The sequence below is a fragment of the Phyllostomus hastatus genome, unplaced genomic scaffold, assembly GCF_019186645.2.
Source record: "Phyllostomus hastatus isolate PE091 unplaced genomic scaffold, TTU_PhHast_1.1 phas_scaffold_129, whole genome shotgun sequence".
Classification (NCBI taxonomy): domain Eukaryota; kingdom Metazoa; phylum Chordata; class Mammalia; order Chiroptera; family Phyllostomidae; genus Phyllostomus; species Phyllostomus hastatus.
The window spans coordinates 7,332,864-7,346,186 of record NW_025334009.1 but is presented as its reverse complement, the minus strand read 5'-3'; the positions used below and the strand labels follow the sequence as shown (position 1 = coordinate 7,346,186).

General features: G+C 52.2%; 1 protein-coding gene across 2 annotated transcripts in view; it reads left to right on the top strand.

Moving 5' to 3' along the window:
- KIF15 (kinesin family member 15) overlaps positions 1-7,972 on the top strand; it is a 45,547-nt gene extending 37,575 nt beyond the window's left edge. For both annotated transcript variants that reach the window (XM_045856922.1, XM_045856921.1), the window contains exons 30-35: positions 1,064-1,173; positions 5,334-5,406; positions 5,879-5,916; positions 6,489-6,654; positions 7,081-7,212; positions 7,506-7,972. In XM_045856922.1, the coding sequence (XP_045712878.1) occupies positions 1,064-1,173; positions 5,334-5,406; positions 5,879-5,916; positions 6,489-6,654; positions 7,081-7,212; positions 7,506-7,622 (636 nt within the window). In that variant the 3' untranslated portion in view covers positions 7,623-7,972. The remainder of the gene's footprint in view (positions 1-1,063; positions 1,174-5,333; positions 5,407-5,878; positions 5,917-6,488; positions 6,655-7,080; positions 7,213-7,505) is intronic.
- The last annotated feature ends 5,351 nt before the right edge of the window (positions 7,973-13,323 follow it).

Below are 13,323 nucleotides of genomic sequence, written 5' to 3'. Positions count from 1 at the left end.
AGAGTTAGGTCTCTGTCACTTTTCTGGCTGACGCATGTTGTCTCGTTGATGTTTTGAGCTGGTGTTTTTCTTATTAGGAGTAGGACTGAGCAGCTGTGTGTTTCTGTTTCTGCCAGCTCTGTCCTTCTCCCTGCTTTCTACTGTTGGACTTGTTTGGGGTTTTTTTTCTCTTTGTTTTTTGCTGTTGTTGAATTTTTTTCTGAATGGTTTGGAGGCATTCTTCATATACTAGATTAGTTTTTGTCTATGGTAGTTAAAGACTTTTCTCTCGTTTGCCATTCTTTCAAACATCCTCCTGGTGTTTTCACCCAGGTACGTGGGGGAACGGTGTTTGTGTGGGGGAGAGTGGGTTCTGTGCTGCACGGAGGGCTGGGCGTTGTGTGGGGGGGCCTGAGGAGGCGCTGTGTGGTGGGAAGTGTGGGAGGGGGGGCAGCAGGATGCCTGGAAGGTCATTGCTGTGCAGGGTGTCTCTGCTTAGGAACAGAACTAGCTGGCTGTGCCCACGCTGGGTAAAGCGCACGAAGACGGTGTCCCCCGGAGCTTTGGTTCTGGCGGAGGGCGTCGCTCCTGGCCAGCTCCCCGCGCGCTGCAGTCTCAGGACCACCGTTCCCCAGACGGGCCTGACCTTGGTGCTCTGCAGAAATAGGGTCAGGCTAAAGGCAGTCAGATAATGGGCAGGTCGAAGTAAGTCAAAAAGGATGCTTCTTGCCGGAGATTATCTTCTAGATGGGTTATGCTCGTGATTTTCCATTAGAATCTACTAAGTACACTCAAATGGAACATTTGGCGAAGTAGAGACCTTGTGTCACCTTTTCTTGTAAAGGGATTTTAGTGAGTCATGTGATCGGAAACGACATTTAAGACGTTGGGTATGAGACTGAATCACATAGTTTGAGGCCCCCAAGAGCTTGTCACAGTCAGCGTTTCATCCAGCGTCGTCCAGCACAGCGTTCTGTGCAGAGGAGAAGCTTACAGGGGTACTGCCTGTCTTGGTCATGGCCTTGGGGAGCAAATAATGCCTCCTCTCGTGTTCTCTGAAAAACATGATTCCGTGTGTTATTAGGAGCAGTTGAGTGAAATGGAGAACCTGCGCCTGGATGCCCAGCAGCTGAGAGAGGAGAACTGGCTCCTGCAAGACCAGCTGGACGACATTAAAAAGCACAAGGACGGCAGGTGCGAAAGAGCCGCTGCAGCCCCGCGGGCCGGGCCTCGGCCTGCCTGGGAGTAGCTCAGTGAATGCGGCCGGAATACACACTGCTTCCCATCCGCTGCTTTTTTGTTTTGTTTTGTTTACTTTAAATCATGTTCTCTTTTTCAAACACAATTGACATGCAAAATCCTATTAGTTCTAGATGTACACCCCAGTGATTAGACATAGAACTTACTGCGTGATCACCCCGATAAATCTCACACCCACCCGTCCCCATACACAGTGTTAGAATGTTACTGACTGTGTTCCTGGGGGTGCACTGCACGCCCCTGTGCCTGTTCCATGACTAGCAGTCTGGGCTTCTCAGTGCCTTCCCTTTGGCGCCTACCCCCCCAGCCCTCCCCGCCCTCCCCGCCGGCACCCATGAAAATGTTCTCTGCGTCCGTGAGTTGCTTGTTTGTTTTGGTTTTTAGATTCAGTCATTGATACTTATCTATTTATTGCCATTTTATTGTTTGTTTTTTATCCTCACTGGAGGACGTGCTCATTGATTTTAGAGAGGGGGAAAGGGGGGTAGAGAGAGAAGGACAGAAACCTCGATAGGTTGCCTCTTGTATGTGCCCCCACCGGAGACTGAACCCGCGACCTTTCGGTTCGTGGGATGACGCTCCAACCAGCTGAGCCTCACCAGCCAGGGCCTGTTGTTCGTATTTTTCATCTTCCTTTTTCCTTGCCTTGAATCAGGTCTGCCGGGGTGTTGATTTTTCCACAGTGGGAGAAGGAGGCGTTCACAACCTTGCCTCCTCTGTGAGACGTTGCATTGTTGTAGAACTGTTGCAATGGATTTCAGACTTCAAAACCTTGAACCAACTGTCTACTTCCATTTAAGAAGGAAAAAGGGAGCCCACTCGTCCACAAGATGAGAGTCCTGCAGGAAAAGGGAGGATTTCTGCCCGTTGGTTTTGCCTCATGACTCGCGGTCCCGGGAGCAGCCCCCCAGGGGAGCCCTCCTGGGTTGGGGAGTCTGGGTCTGCGCGTGTGGCTTCAGCGCAGGCGGGTTTGGGGTAGTATTTGCTGATGGCACAGCGTCCTGTCCTGGGCGACCACACCCAGGCTATGTCCCCTCTCTGACCCTGAAGATCGTGTGACTATGGGCACATTTTTGAACCTCTTAATGCCCCAGTTTCCTTAGCAGTAAAATGAAGAAAACTACAGCTCTCACACAGGTATTTTAAAGTCCAAGAACACTGTGTGTGAAATGCTGGTGCCAGAGCTTGGCAGGGGCGGCCGCTCGGCGAGTGGCCGCTGGGAGTAAAGGGAGAGGTGTGGTCCTGCCCGTCGGCAGCTTTGGCAGCGAGAGGCTGCGGGTGACAGCGGCCTGTACCACCGTGCGGCCAGCTGAGGCGAGTCAGTCGGAGGGGTCTCTTTGGGGGCGAGGCCCTTCCGAATTCAGCTTCCCGGTTAGGGGTGTCTGCTGTCCCCACTGTTGCCAGGGCAGCCCTGGGACGCACTGTCCAGGCCCTCCGTGAGACAGCAGGCGTTTGAGGTGGGGCCCGTGGCTCTGCTGGCAGCCCGCGGTCACGCACTCCGTAACTGTGCCTCAGTCAATGGTGGACCAACCGCACACGACAACGGTCCCTCAGAGCTGAGAAATTCCCGTTGCCTAGTGACATCACAGCTGTCATCGTATCGTAGTGCAGCGCAGTGCTCAGGTGTCTGGTGTGGCTGGTGTGAGGGCACTTTTAGACCACCTCACACATCTTGTGTTTACTGTGTCTCTCCATTGCATTCACTCTCTTATTGTTTAGTGCAGAAACATGCTGCCCAGGCCTGTAGCGACAATAGGCAGTACCATCTAACCTAGAGGGTGTCGTAGGCTGTACCATGCAGGTTTCTATAAATTGGCTATAGGATGTTCACACGACAATGAAATCACCTAACGATGCGTTTCTCAGCGTGCAGTCCCGTCGTTAAGCAGCAAGCATGTGACTGTCTTACTAAGTGGTTTTCTTCGAGTTTTATGGAGCATCAGAAATGCTCACTTTAGTAGGGATGTCACCCCCTCCTGGGCGGTTCTGATGCAGACAGTGCACAGTGTGCTCCCTACTTCCCCATGCTCCACCTCCGCGTCAGTCATGTTAGAGCATTGTACTTGGTATACTGTCTTTTCTTCTTAAGATTTTATTTGTTTATTTTTAGAGAGGAAGGGAGGAAGAAAGAAAGGGAGAGAAACATCAGTGTGTGGTTGTTCCTCATGCGGCCCCCACTGAAGGCTGGCTCACAACCCAGGCCTGTGCCCTGACTGGGAATCGAACCAGCGATCCTTGGGTTCGCAGGCCAGCACTCAATCCACTGAGCTACACCAGCCAGGCCAGTATACTGTCTTTTATCAAGACTTAGTGAGAGCGTGGAGAACAGGATGTTCCCAGCTCGTTTGTGCAACCACAGTTGGAAACACTGTGCTCCATAGCCTCTGTGCCTTTCCAGAGGAGCCCGACAGAAACTTCTTCATGGAAGGCGGGCTAGAAGAAGCCTGGAGCCCCGCCCCTCTCTGTCCTCTGTGCACCGGGAGCCCCTCTCCTGCCACAGCCCCCGGCCCCCGGAAATGCTCGCCTGCACCCAGTTGGCCTCCACCCCTCCTTGCTCAGGAGCACTTCTAGGTGCTGAGCCTATCCCTGTGTGCAGGGGTGCCGAAAAGACCCCCGACCCGCTTATCTCTAGCCGCAGCTTCCAAACAAGCGCCATCGACCCAGCAGTCAAGTTCACTGGGGCTAGGGCTGGGGCTACTGCAACGGGGTGGCAGGCTCTGGAGCCGGAACTGGGACCAGGTTTGGGAGCCTCATGCTTGGTGATGCCAGGAATCCTGCCGTGAAGCAACAGCCCTCCTCTGCCTTTCGGGGCTCTGCCCTCTCGGAGGCCGTGGGCTCCTCGGCCTGACGGTGGCCTTTCTCATCCTCTGCACCATGTGCAGGAGCACCCGCCACCTGCCATGGCTGTTTCTTTCTCCTGTGTCTGGCTTGCCCTGTGGCTTCCTCTTCCTGTGCCTCTGCGGGCAGGCTGGGGCAGTGGCTGGCTCAGGGATTGACAGAGGGAGGGCAATCAAACACTGCAGTAATAAGAAAAAAGAAAGAAAACTGTGGCAGGGGCTCAGGTCTAGCCCCAGCCTAGGAGGTAGGTCCAGCCTCACTGAAGCACAGTCGCGCCCTTTCAGGTGAGCGTTGCCGCGGCTGCTCTCCGGCATGGCGGCGGCCGGCCTGGCAGCTGTGACGGAGGGCGTGTGGCTCCCACCCCTGGCTTCGAGCAAAGAAAACACATCCTCCCTAATGATTTCAGGTGTTTTCCTACTGAGGTCTCATTACCGTTTTTGTCGAGACTGCCAGCTTCATTAAGTGAAAGAAACTACTGTATCTTCCGTTTTCCTTTGAGAAACAATCTTTTCCCCCCACTCATCGGTGACAGGTACTCCTAGAGAAGCCTGTGGCATTCAGGCAGTTCTCCTAGGGGGTGTCTCCCTGGTCCGGAAGCTGCTCACACAAACCCAGTTCATTCTCCTGACCGGTCAGGCCCAGAGACGGACTCAGGTTAATCGGATTCCCGTGATGCTGACATTTCACCCAGAACACCATTTCCTCCGTGTAGAGGGGCTTTTCGGGAAGAGACTGATGTCTGCTACTCAGGGAACCCACGTCCTGGTGTCAGCACACCTGGGAAGCCAGTGACACCGGGAACTGCCAGCTGGCAATCCAGTTCAAGGGGCTGTCTGGGGCTCTGGGGGCCAGGCCAGCCCGAGGGGCCCTTCCGGCCCCCTGCGAGGCCCCCTCCCGAGCTTCTCACAGCCACCCAGACTCCCAGACCGCCTTTGCCTCAGCCGCCTTTTGCTCGCATTTGGCCTTCAGAGGGTCCTACTCTCCATGAAGTGTCTATTCTACTTCCACCCAAGATTTGATTAGACCTCGCAGCTTTGCTCCCCTCACTTTCATACAGGAGGAACCCTCAGTTCTGGGGAGGTGCCTTAGGCCACCCCTGTGTGTCGGTCACATTGCTCAAACATGCTAACCTCGTGTCATCGCCATCAAGTTGGCTTTTTCCTTGCACAGCAGGGCATTGTTGCATAGAATAGACATGAGGTTGACGTTTGCATGTACTTGACAGTGTTTCCCCATCCTCCCTTCTTAATCTGCAGCGGACAGAATCATCCAGACAACCAACAGCTCAAGCATGAACAAGAAGAACTTACCAAAGAAAGACTTGCTAAAGTATGCTTTCTTTTTTACATAATAGTTTTTTTATTGTCTGACAAGTACTTTTATAGTAAGCATTTATGGTTATAGGTTTTAGAAACCGTTTACTATGGAAATTTCTGTCTTTTCCTTATTCCTACTGTTAAGTTTGGTGTTCACTGTCAGTACTTAGACGTGGCTGAAAATTGAGAGAGAATTTTGTCTTTGTATCCCTGGGAGGTAACGAGCCTACTGCGCAGTGGGCCCGACAGTTGGCCACTTAGGAGCGAGGACTGTGCCCGCCCGAGACCCCAGGGGCACGTGCACGGAGTCGTGTAAATGGCACCCCCTTTACGTGTGTGTAGCTGGGTTGTGGGAAGGATGTCGGGGTAATTTTGTTACCATGGACGGGTGTGGACTGGTTGTTTTCGACTTTTTTTTTAAGCAGTGTTAAGAACTTAAGACATCTTTTTCTTTTTCTTTTTCGTTTTCTTTTTCTTACCTACAGAATAAGTTAGTTGAAGAAATGCTGAGAATGAAAGCAGAGTAAGTGCACTGGTTTGTAATTCAAGTTCTTGTTGGCCTTTTCTTTATTCTCTAAGGGGAGAAATGCTCACTATCTCCACAAGGCAGGGAACTTTTTTCCTTCTGAAGTAAGATGTGAACATAATAGATGTTTACAGAATTGTTTTCCTGAATGCCACTTGCCAAAGGGGCCCCCTCCTGAAGCTGTTCCCCCTGGCAGCTGCACAGCACTTGTTGACAGCCCGTCCGTGGAGCGGTGGCCGGGCCGGCCCACTGTCTGAGAGCCGCCGTGCGACGTGAACGGCCACACGGGCGCTCTCAGGTGCGGGGTGCCGTGCTGGCCCCACATGGGCTGAATCTAAAAGTTCCTGTTCTACATTTTCATTATTTAAAAATGGTCCGAGGATTCTGCCAAAGGGAGAGTTTGGTTAAACCAGCAACGAGAAGCGTCCCTGCAGCCTGGCGACCCATCGCCCTGTGCTGTCAGGAGGGCTCCGGGCCAGCCCTCCCCCCGAACCCACACTCGGGCCGGGGAAAAGCTCTCCTGTAAGGTGCTTCTCCCGAGCTCCAAAAAGGGGCGTTTACTGCCGTAGCCTGGAAGAGGTCCGGACCGCCCTCCGGGAGAAGGAGACAGACTGCCTTAGAATGACCGAGGAAGTCGAGCGCACCAGAACCTTGGAGTCTAAAGCCTTCCAAGAAAAGGAACAGCTGAGATCAAAGCTGGAAGAACTGTACGAAGAAAAGGAGAGAACATCTCAGGTGCGTTTGTGTGCTTATCTTTTCCTGCCCTTAGGGTGCGTGGACTAACAGCACAATCAGAGTAAGACGTGTCTGGGTGCGCTGGGGGCCAGACTGGCTGCAGCACACGCAGGGCGTGGGGTCAGCAGCGGGGCCCGGGCTGCGGCTCTCCCAGCGCGCTCGGACGGCACGCACTGAGGTCACATTTCCCAGTTCACTGGTTTAGAGAGCGGGGGCAGGGGGCGCAGAGAGAAACGTTGGTTTGCTCCACGTATTTACGCGTTCTCTGGCTGCTTCTTGATGTGCCCTGACCGGGGGTCCAACCCGCAGCCTTGGTGCATCGAGATGATGCTTTAACCCACTGAGCTGCCCGGCCAGGGCACGTGTCACTTCTTCTAAGAAATTAAGAGCAGCTCATTGGCTCCTGCCTGGACTGGTTACCTGCAGGAGATGGAGATGCTGAGGAAGCAGGTGGAGGGTCTGGCTGAGGAAAACGGGAAGTTGGTGGGTCACCAAAACCTGAACCAGAAGATCCACTACGTCATGCGGCTGAAGAAGGAGAACGTCCGGCTCGCTGAGGTAAACGCTGGGGCCGTTCCGAGTAACTCACTCTGGTTTTCACGTGATTAACTATCGGATCTCTTAACTGCTTTCCTCAGGGACTTCCTGAATTCAAAGCAGCTTAGTTAGTGCTGTTCTAAGGATAACTTGGTCAGTTTTCATACACATCAGATTTTTATTTAATAAGTAGTTTATAGATTTAAAAATTATAATTTTAATTTGAAATATAAGTTTAATGAATGCCAAGAATAATCCTTCCTATCATATTGAGGGCCTTAATTTTTTTCTTTTCCCTTTTTTAAAATTACTAGGAGACAGGAAAGTTGCGTGCTGAAAATATAGTTTTGAAAGAAAATAAGAAAAAAGAGCTTCTGACGAACATTCTGCACTCACCCACGTGCAGTGGCAGCGAGCAACCCGCGGTGTAGGGGCGCAGCCCCCCTTCCGGGCTCCGAACCGACTGTGAATCCTGGGAAGGCCTTGGGCCTTTTGAAAATAAAGCTTGTAGCTGACGTGTATGTGGGCGTTCGCCCGTCCGTTTTTCCCTGGGGCACCAACGTGATCTCCTCTGAGCCTTACGTCGGAAACTCAGTGTTCAGTGGTCCCAGAACTGGCAGTGAGGTTCGCGGCCGGCGGCACAGTGTGTATAAAAAGCAAACTTGTGAATATAGATTATTTTTGTATTTCTACTTGATGTATTTTCATGATCCTTTTTATAACTGTAAACATGGCCATTTTTCAAAATGTAATAAATCTTTTTCGAATAAAGAGTCCAAAAAAGGGATTCGCATGGTTCATTCACTTGTTCGTGCAACGTCAACTTAATGAGCACCACCGTGAGCCGGGCGCTGGGCATCTGCGGACAGCGCACACGGGAACCCGGCCTCGAGGGGCTTCTGCTTCTCTGTGTCGGCGCGTCGTGCCCCTTGGTCGCGCACGATACCCCCCCACTGTGTGGACACGCCAGGCTGAGTCGCTCCCGGTCCGATGGGCGTGTGCCCGCGTGCAGTCTGGGGCTACGATGAGTAATTCTGCCGTGAGGGCTCAAGTACAAGTGTTCATGTGAACCGGCCCTTCCTACCTCTCGAGTAGAAAGAAACAGGAGCGCAACTGCTGGGTCACGTGCAAGGCGTGCGTTTCACTCGTGAGGACGCCGCCTGCTTCCCCACCTCTGCACCGGCACTTGTGGTTCGGGGGTCTGTGACCGGCCTGGTGGGCGGGTGCTGGGGCATGGACCAGTTTCTGAGGGGCTGGTGAAACCGAACCCCGTGCGTGTTGGGGGAATGCGACTCAGCGGTGGAAAAGAGGTAGACTGGTAAATGCCGCCACAGGGATGGGCCTCAAAATATTGCTTAGTGAGAAGTCAGACTCGACAGGCCACCGACTGTGTGACTCCGTGTAAGGGAGGGGCCGGAGCAGGTGCCGGGGGCAGGGGGCGGGGATGGCTGGGGGCCTCAAGGGAACTTTCTGATGTGGCAGAAATGTTTTAGAACTGGCGTGTGCTGGTAACGGCACAACTCTTTAAAATGACTAAAAATTAAACTGCATTCAATATGGTATGGAAATCACACCTCAATAAAGCTGAAGAAAAATGATGTTTAAACAGTTAATGCACCCTGACCGGTGCGGCTCAGCGGGCTGGCCATCGATTCCTGGTCGGGGCACAGACTGGGGTTGCAGGCCAGGTCCCCAGCTGGGGGCGTGCAGAGGCAGCCGATCTGTGTTCCTCTTGCACATTAATGTTCCTCTCCCTCTTCTTCCCTCCCTTTCCCTCGATCTAAAAGTAAATAGAATCTTTTAAACAGCAACGTGAAACAAAACGGAACTCGGCACTCAGTGTAAGGTAGGAAGTAGACACTTTGCCTGCCCTGGAGGTGGGAGGAGGGTGGTTTAAAACAATTCTCTCAGTTCTGGGGGCCAGAAGTCCCAAGTCAAGGTGGCGCTAAAGCTGGCCTCTGAGGGTTCCGAGGGCCAATGCGTTCCACGCCTCTCCCGCTTGTGGCCTTGCCGGCAACCCCTGGTGTTCCTGGGCTCGTACATGGCGTCACTCCAATCTACCACCGTGGTCACATGGCATTCCTTCTCCCCTGTGTCTCTGGTTCTGCTTACAAGGACATTAGATTAGGGCCTGCCCTAATGACCTCATCTTAATTTGATTTCATCTGTGGTGACCCCATTTCCAAATAAGGTCGCATTCACGGGTGCTGAGGAGAGACAATTCAACACAGAACGTCACTCAGCGACCTGGGAGAAAGAGCCTAAGGCCAGCTCAGGACGGGGAGAACTGAGGATTTTGCAAAAAGCCAGAACCCAAGGAGTGCCGGGATCACGGTCCCCCTGGCCACTCTGCTGCTTAGCAACAGGGCCTGGCCTAGAATACGTGCTCATTTTTTCAGCTGACCAGAGCAAAGAAGAGACAGAGAAATGGACACAGCGTGAAAGGAGAGAAAAGGCAAGGTTGGAGAGGGCCACAGAGGAAGCAGACATTCACTCCCCACGTTCACAGGCTCCGCCCACTCCTACTGTCTCCCACCAGGGGCTTCACACCTTTAAATTCCCTCCTTTGCCCCTAAGGCCTCTTAACTGTGACTTATAGCCCTTAAAAGGTGAGGGGTGGTTTGATGGGTCTCTGGATGCACAAGAAGACATCTTCTGCCTGTCGGTCATCTTGGAGGTTTGTTTTAACTGCTTTTTGGATAAATGTGGGATGAAGTGGCCTTCCTGTCCATACTGCCCCAGTTCTAGTTTGCATCACGTTGCCATCAGTTTTTAAATTTTATTTTTTGTAATCAAAGAGTTGGCAGTGGAAGTGGAGCTCTGCCACGGGATCTCAAGGAAAGCATCCCACAGACCCACGCGCGGGAGACTGGTGTGGCAGGACTTTTCGGGTGGACATAGAAGGCTGTGTCCCATCTCGGTCCTTCCCACCGTGGAAAAAGTCCAAACCAAAGGCCAGTGTCCAGAGTTTCTGTTTCATTTTAAAGCTTAGTCCTCTGGAGCCTGCAGGTGGCTGCTCAGCAGTCTCCGTCCCCATCCAGGCATCTTCGAGCTGTCCCAGCTGTGCTGCTGTACCCAGGCTCTCACCCTGGAGCCTGCATTTGGAGTCCGGGCAGTCTCGGTCACACTGCTGCTAGGGCCACGCAGCTGCTAGGGCCACGTGGTTATGGAGAGAGAAGGCACACATGAATGGGACAAGCACAGGTTCCTGGTGTGGGGAAGGGTCGGGGGGGGGGTGGGGGGGGACGCATTGGGAGAGAGAATGAGCTTCTTTGTTGAACTGGGTAATCTTATCTTGGGCTTGGGACAGACCAGGCACTTTTTCAAAAAGACCAATCAACTTTCCAACTTCCCAGGGCTTTTGATGGATCCACCCCCTGACCAGTTGATTCCTTTCCCAGGTAGGAGTGACAGGTCTTTATGGTCAATCACCTCCCCCTGTGCCATTTTGACTTCCATATATGCATGTGTTTACACCCCCACCCCCAACAACCCCTACTGGTGGGACAAAGAGAGGGGTGTTAATCCTTGGCAAGCAATGCTGTGACCCGCTGGAGAGTGTGAGGCTGTAGCTTCCTGGTGAAGCAAACAGGCTTATGCTTCCTGGTTGATTACGCCCAAACAACGTCAGATTCCCTTTGCTTCCTTCCTTTATTAATAACTAGCTAACTGCCCATGGTGACAAAAGCATAGTCTGTTCAAGCATTTACAGTAAGGACGTGAGCTGGTTGCGGTTCCAGGCACTGCAGCAGGAAAAGGAGAAAACACGCGTGGCTTCCGTGCTGACAGCCCCGCCAGGGAGGCCAGTCTGTTGCAAGGCCCCCGAGTGCGCCGAGGGCAACAGAGAGCCGTGCTGCTCCGACCTGCAGCCTCTGCAAACCTGCTAGAAATGTGGGAATCTCAGTCCAGGTCCAGACCTGAATCAGAATCCGCACTGCATTTTAACAAGGTTCCTAGTAGGTGATGAGAGCTTTTGTCCAGGAGACAGACATCACTTCCCAGCTGAGTGGCCAACCCTCATTCCCAGAACAAGGCCGGTGCTGGGCACTGGGGACCTAGAGAAGAAAACGACTCGTCCCTGCCCTCTAGGAGCTTGCAGGCCAGCAGGGAGACCGACAGGACTGGTGCCGGGGTAGGGGGTGGCACAGGCGGCTTTACAGAGTAGGCGGACCCGAGATGCTAGTGGGGGCGCTGTTTGTTCTAGGAAAGTTTGTTTTGTTGTAGTCTTTAAAGCAAGCCAGAGAGTTGATCAGGTGCAACACCACTTGATTTCCTGTAAGTTTCAAGGAACAAACGTTAAGGAGGGGCTCATCTTCGAGCTGGGCATTGAGACAGGGCATGTGATGAAACAGCTGTAACCAATGAGGGCTACACTGATTACCACGGAGATAGTAAGACCAACCCCACATTTGGATTTAGGGCTTAGAACCTGCTGAAGTCTAGCTGGATCCAACATGGTGACTACTTGCGCCTTGCAGTAACCCCTAGCCTCTACAGGCTCCTTGTAATACGTTAGCATTAGACACCCCACGCTACCATGATCGGAGGGGAAAGCCCACATAATGACACAAAATGGCCAACAGAGCTTTTCTGAGAAGTCTCCCCGCACCCCGAAAATCCTGACTATTCCCCGTATTGATTGCCCTTCCCCTGCATTCAATGAGCCTCGATGAAAGGAGTAAATTGCACTGTGGAAGGGCTGCTCTGTCTGTGGAGTCGCCACTGCCTGTCTCCCAGCTGCACTAATAAACTCTCCTTCACTTCAACCTCTGTGCTGGCCCGAGTCTGAATTCCTCCCTCCGTGAAGCCAGGAACCCACAGTGGGCCCTGGACCCCCAGAACACCTGCACCAGCACGGCTCCTTCCTCCCTGTTATCGGGGGAGTTATCCATGCCCCCTATAAAGGAGGAGTTATCGGGGTTATCCATGCTTTTATTAGAGACACAAAACTACCCTGTGAGAGACGGTGGCAAGGAAGAACTTCCACAAAAACTTTCTGGATGGATAAAAAAAAAAAGAATGCTGAAATATGTTCACCTTGAATCACATTTTCAAAAAGTCCCATAACTATATGTAAACTTTTTTTTAAAGATTGTATTTATTTATTTTTAGAGAGGGGAAGGGAGAAAGAGGGAGAGAAACATCAGTATGTGGTTGCCTTTCACACGCCCCCCGCTGGGGACCTGGCCAGCAACCCAGGCATGTGTCCTCACTGGGAATTGAACCATCAACCCTTTAGTTCTCAGACTGGCACTCAATCCACTGAACCACACCAGCCAGGGGCCTATATGTAAATTTTTAAAATGTGTGCTATATATAAAACTAAATATGCACAGAGAAAAAGTAACCTATAACCATGATTTTCCTGCAGGGTGGAAATAGTCCTTCATACATTTTTTATTTGCTTTGAATTTTTTCCCTTTCATACCATATTTTGCCGTGTGTAATGCACTCCTACATATCATGCATATCCTTTTTTTCCTCAAAAATTTGGGCAAAATAATGCACAGCGTACACAGCAAAATACATTTCAACAGCATCTTATGTTCAAAGACATATATTAAATACTTCTTAAATGAAGACCTTTTAAACATCTTTAAGTGCATGAGAAATAAATGTTAATCGTGATTATCTGAGTGGAGTGATTACCGGTGACATCTTTCCTAAATTTCCTGCAATGAGCCATGAGCGTGTACACACCTGGGCCTTTGGATTTGTCCGGAGCCCGCCTTCTCCCTGAGTCTGGAGGTCTCTAGTGCCCTCTGCCGACGCATCTCTCCATTTTGCGCTTCTCAGTGTGGAAGGGGCAGGTGAATCCCGAAGGAGTCTTGTCAAAATGCAGATTTTAATTCAATGGGTGTGGGGCGGGGCCTGGGATTCGGCATTTTTAACAACTGCCCAGGGAAAGCCGATGCTGGGCATACCTAGAGGCTAGGACTGAAATTGTTCGGCTGCGAATTCTCCAAGAGCAACCACAGAACCAGAGGCCCGGCCCCGCCCCCACCAGCTCCGCCCTGCCTCTGGTAGCCCCGCCCCTGCGAGGCCCTCGCAAGGCCCGCATTGGCCTTCCCGCTCACGTGGGTGCTGCATCAGGTGAGGCCGCCGTCCAATCGCAGCGCGCGCCCAGCCCCT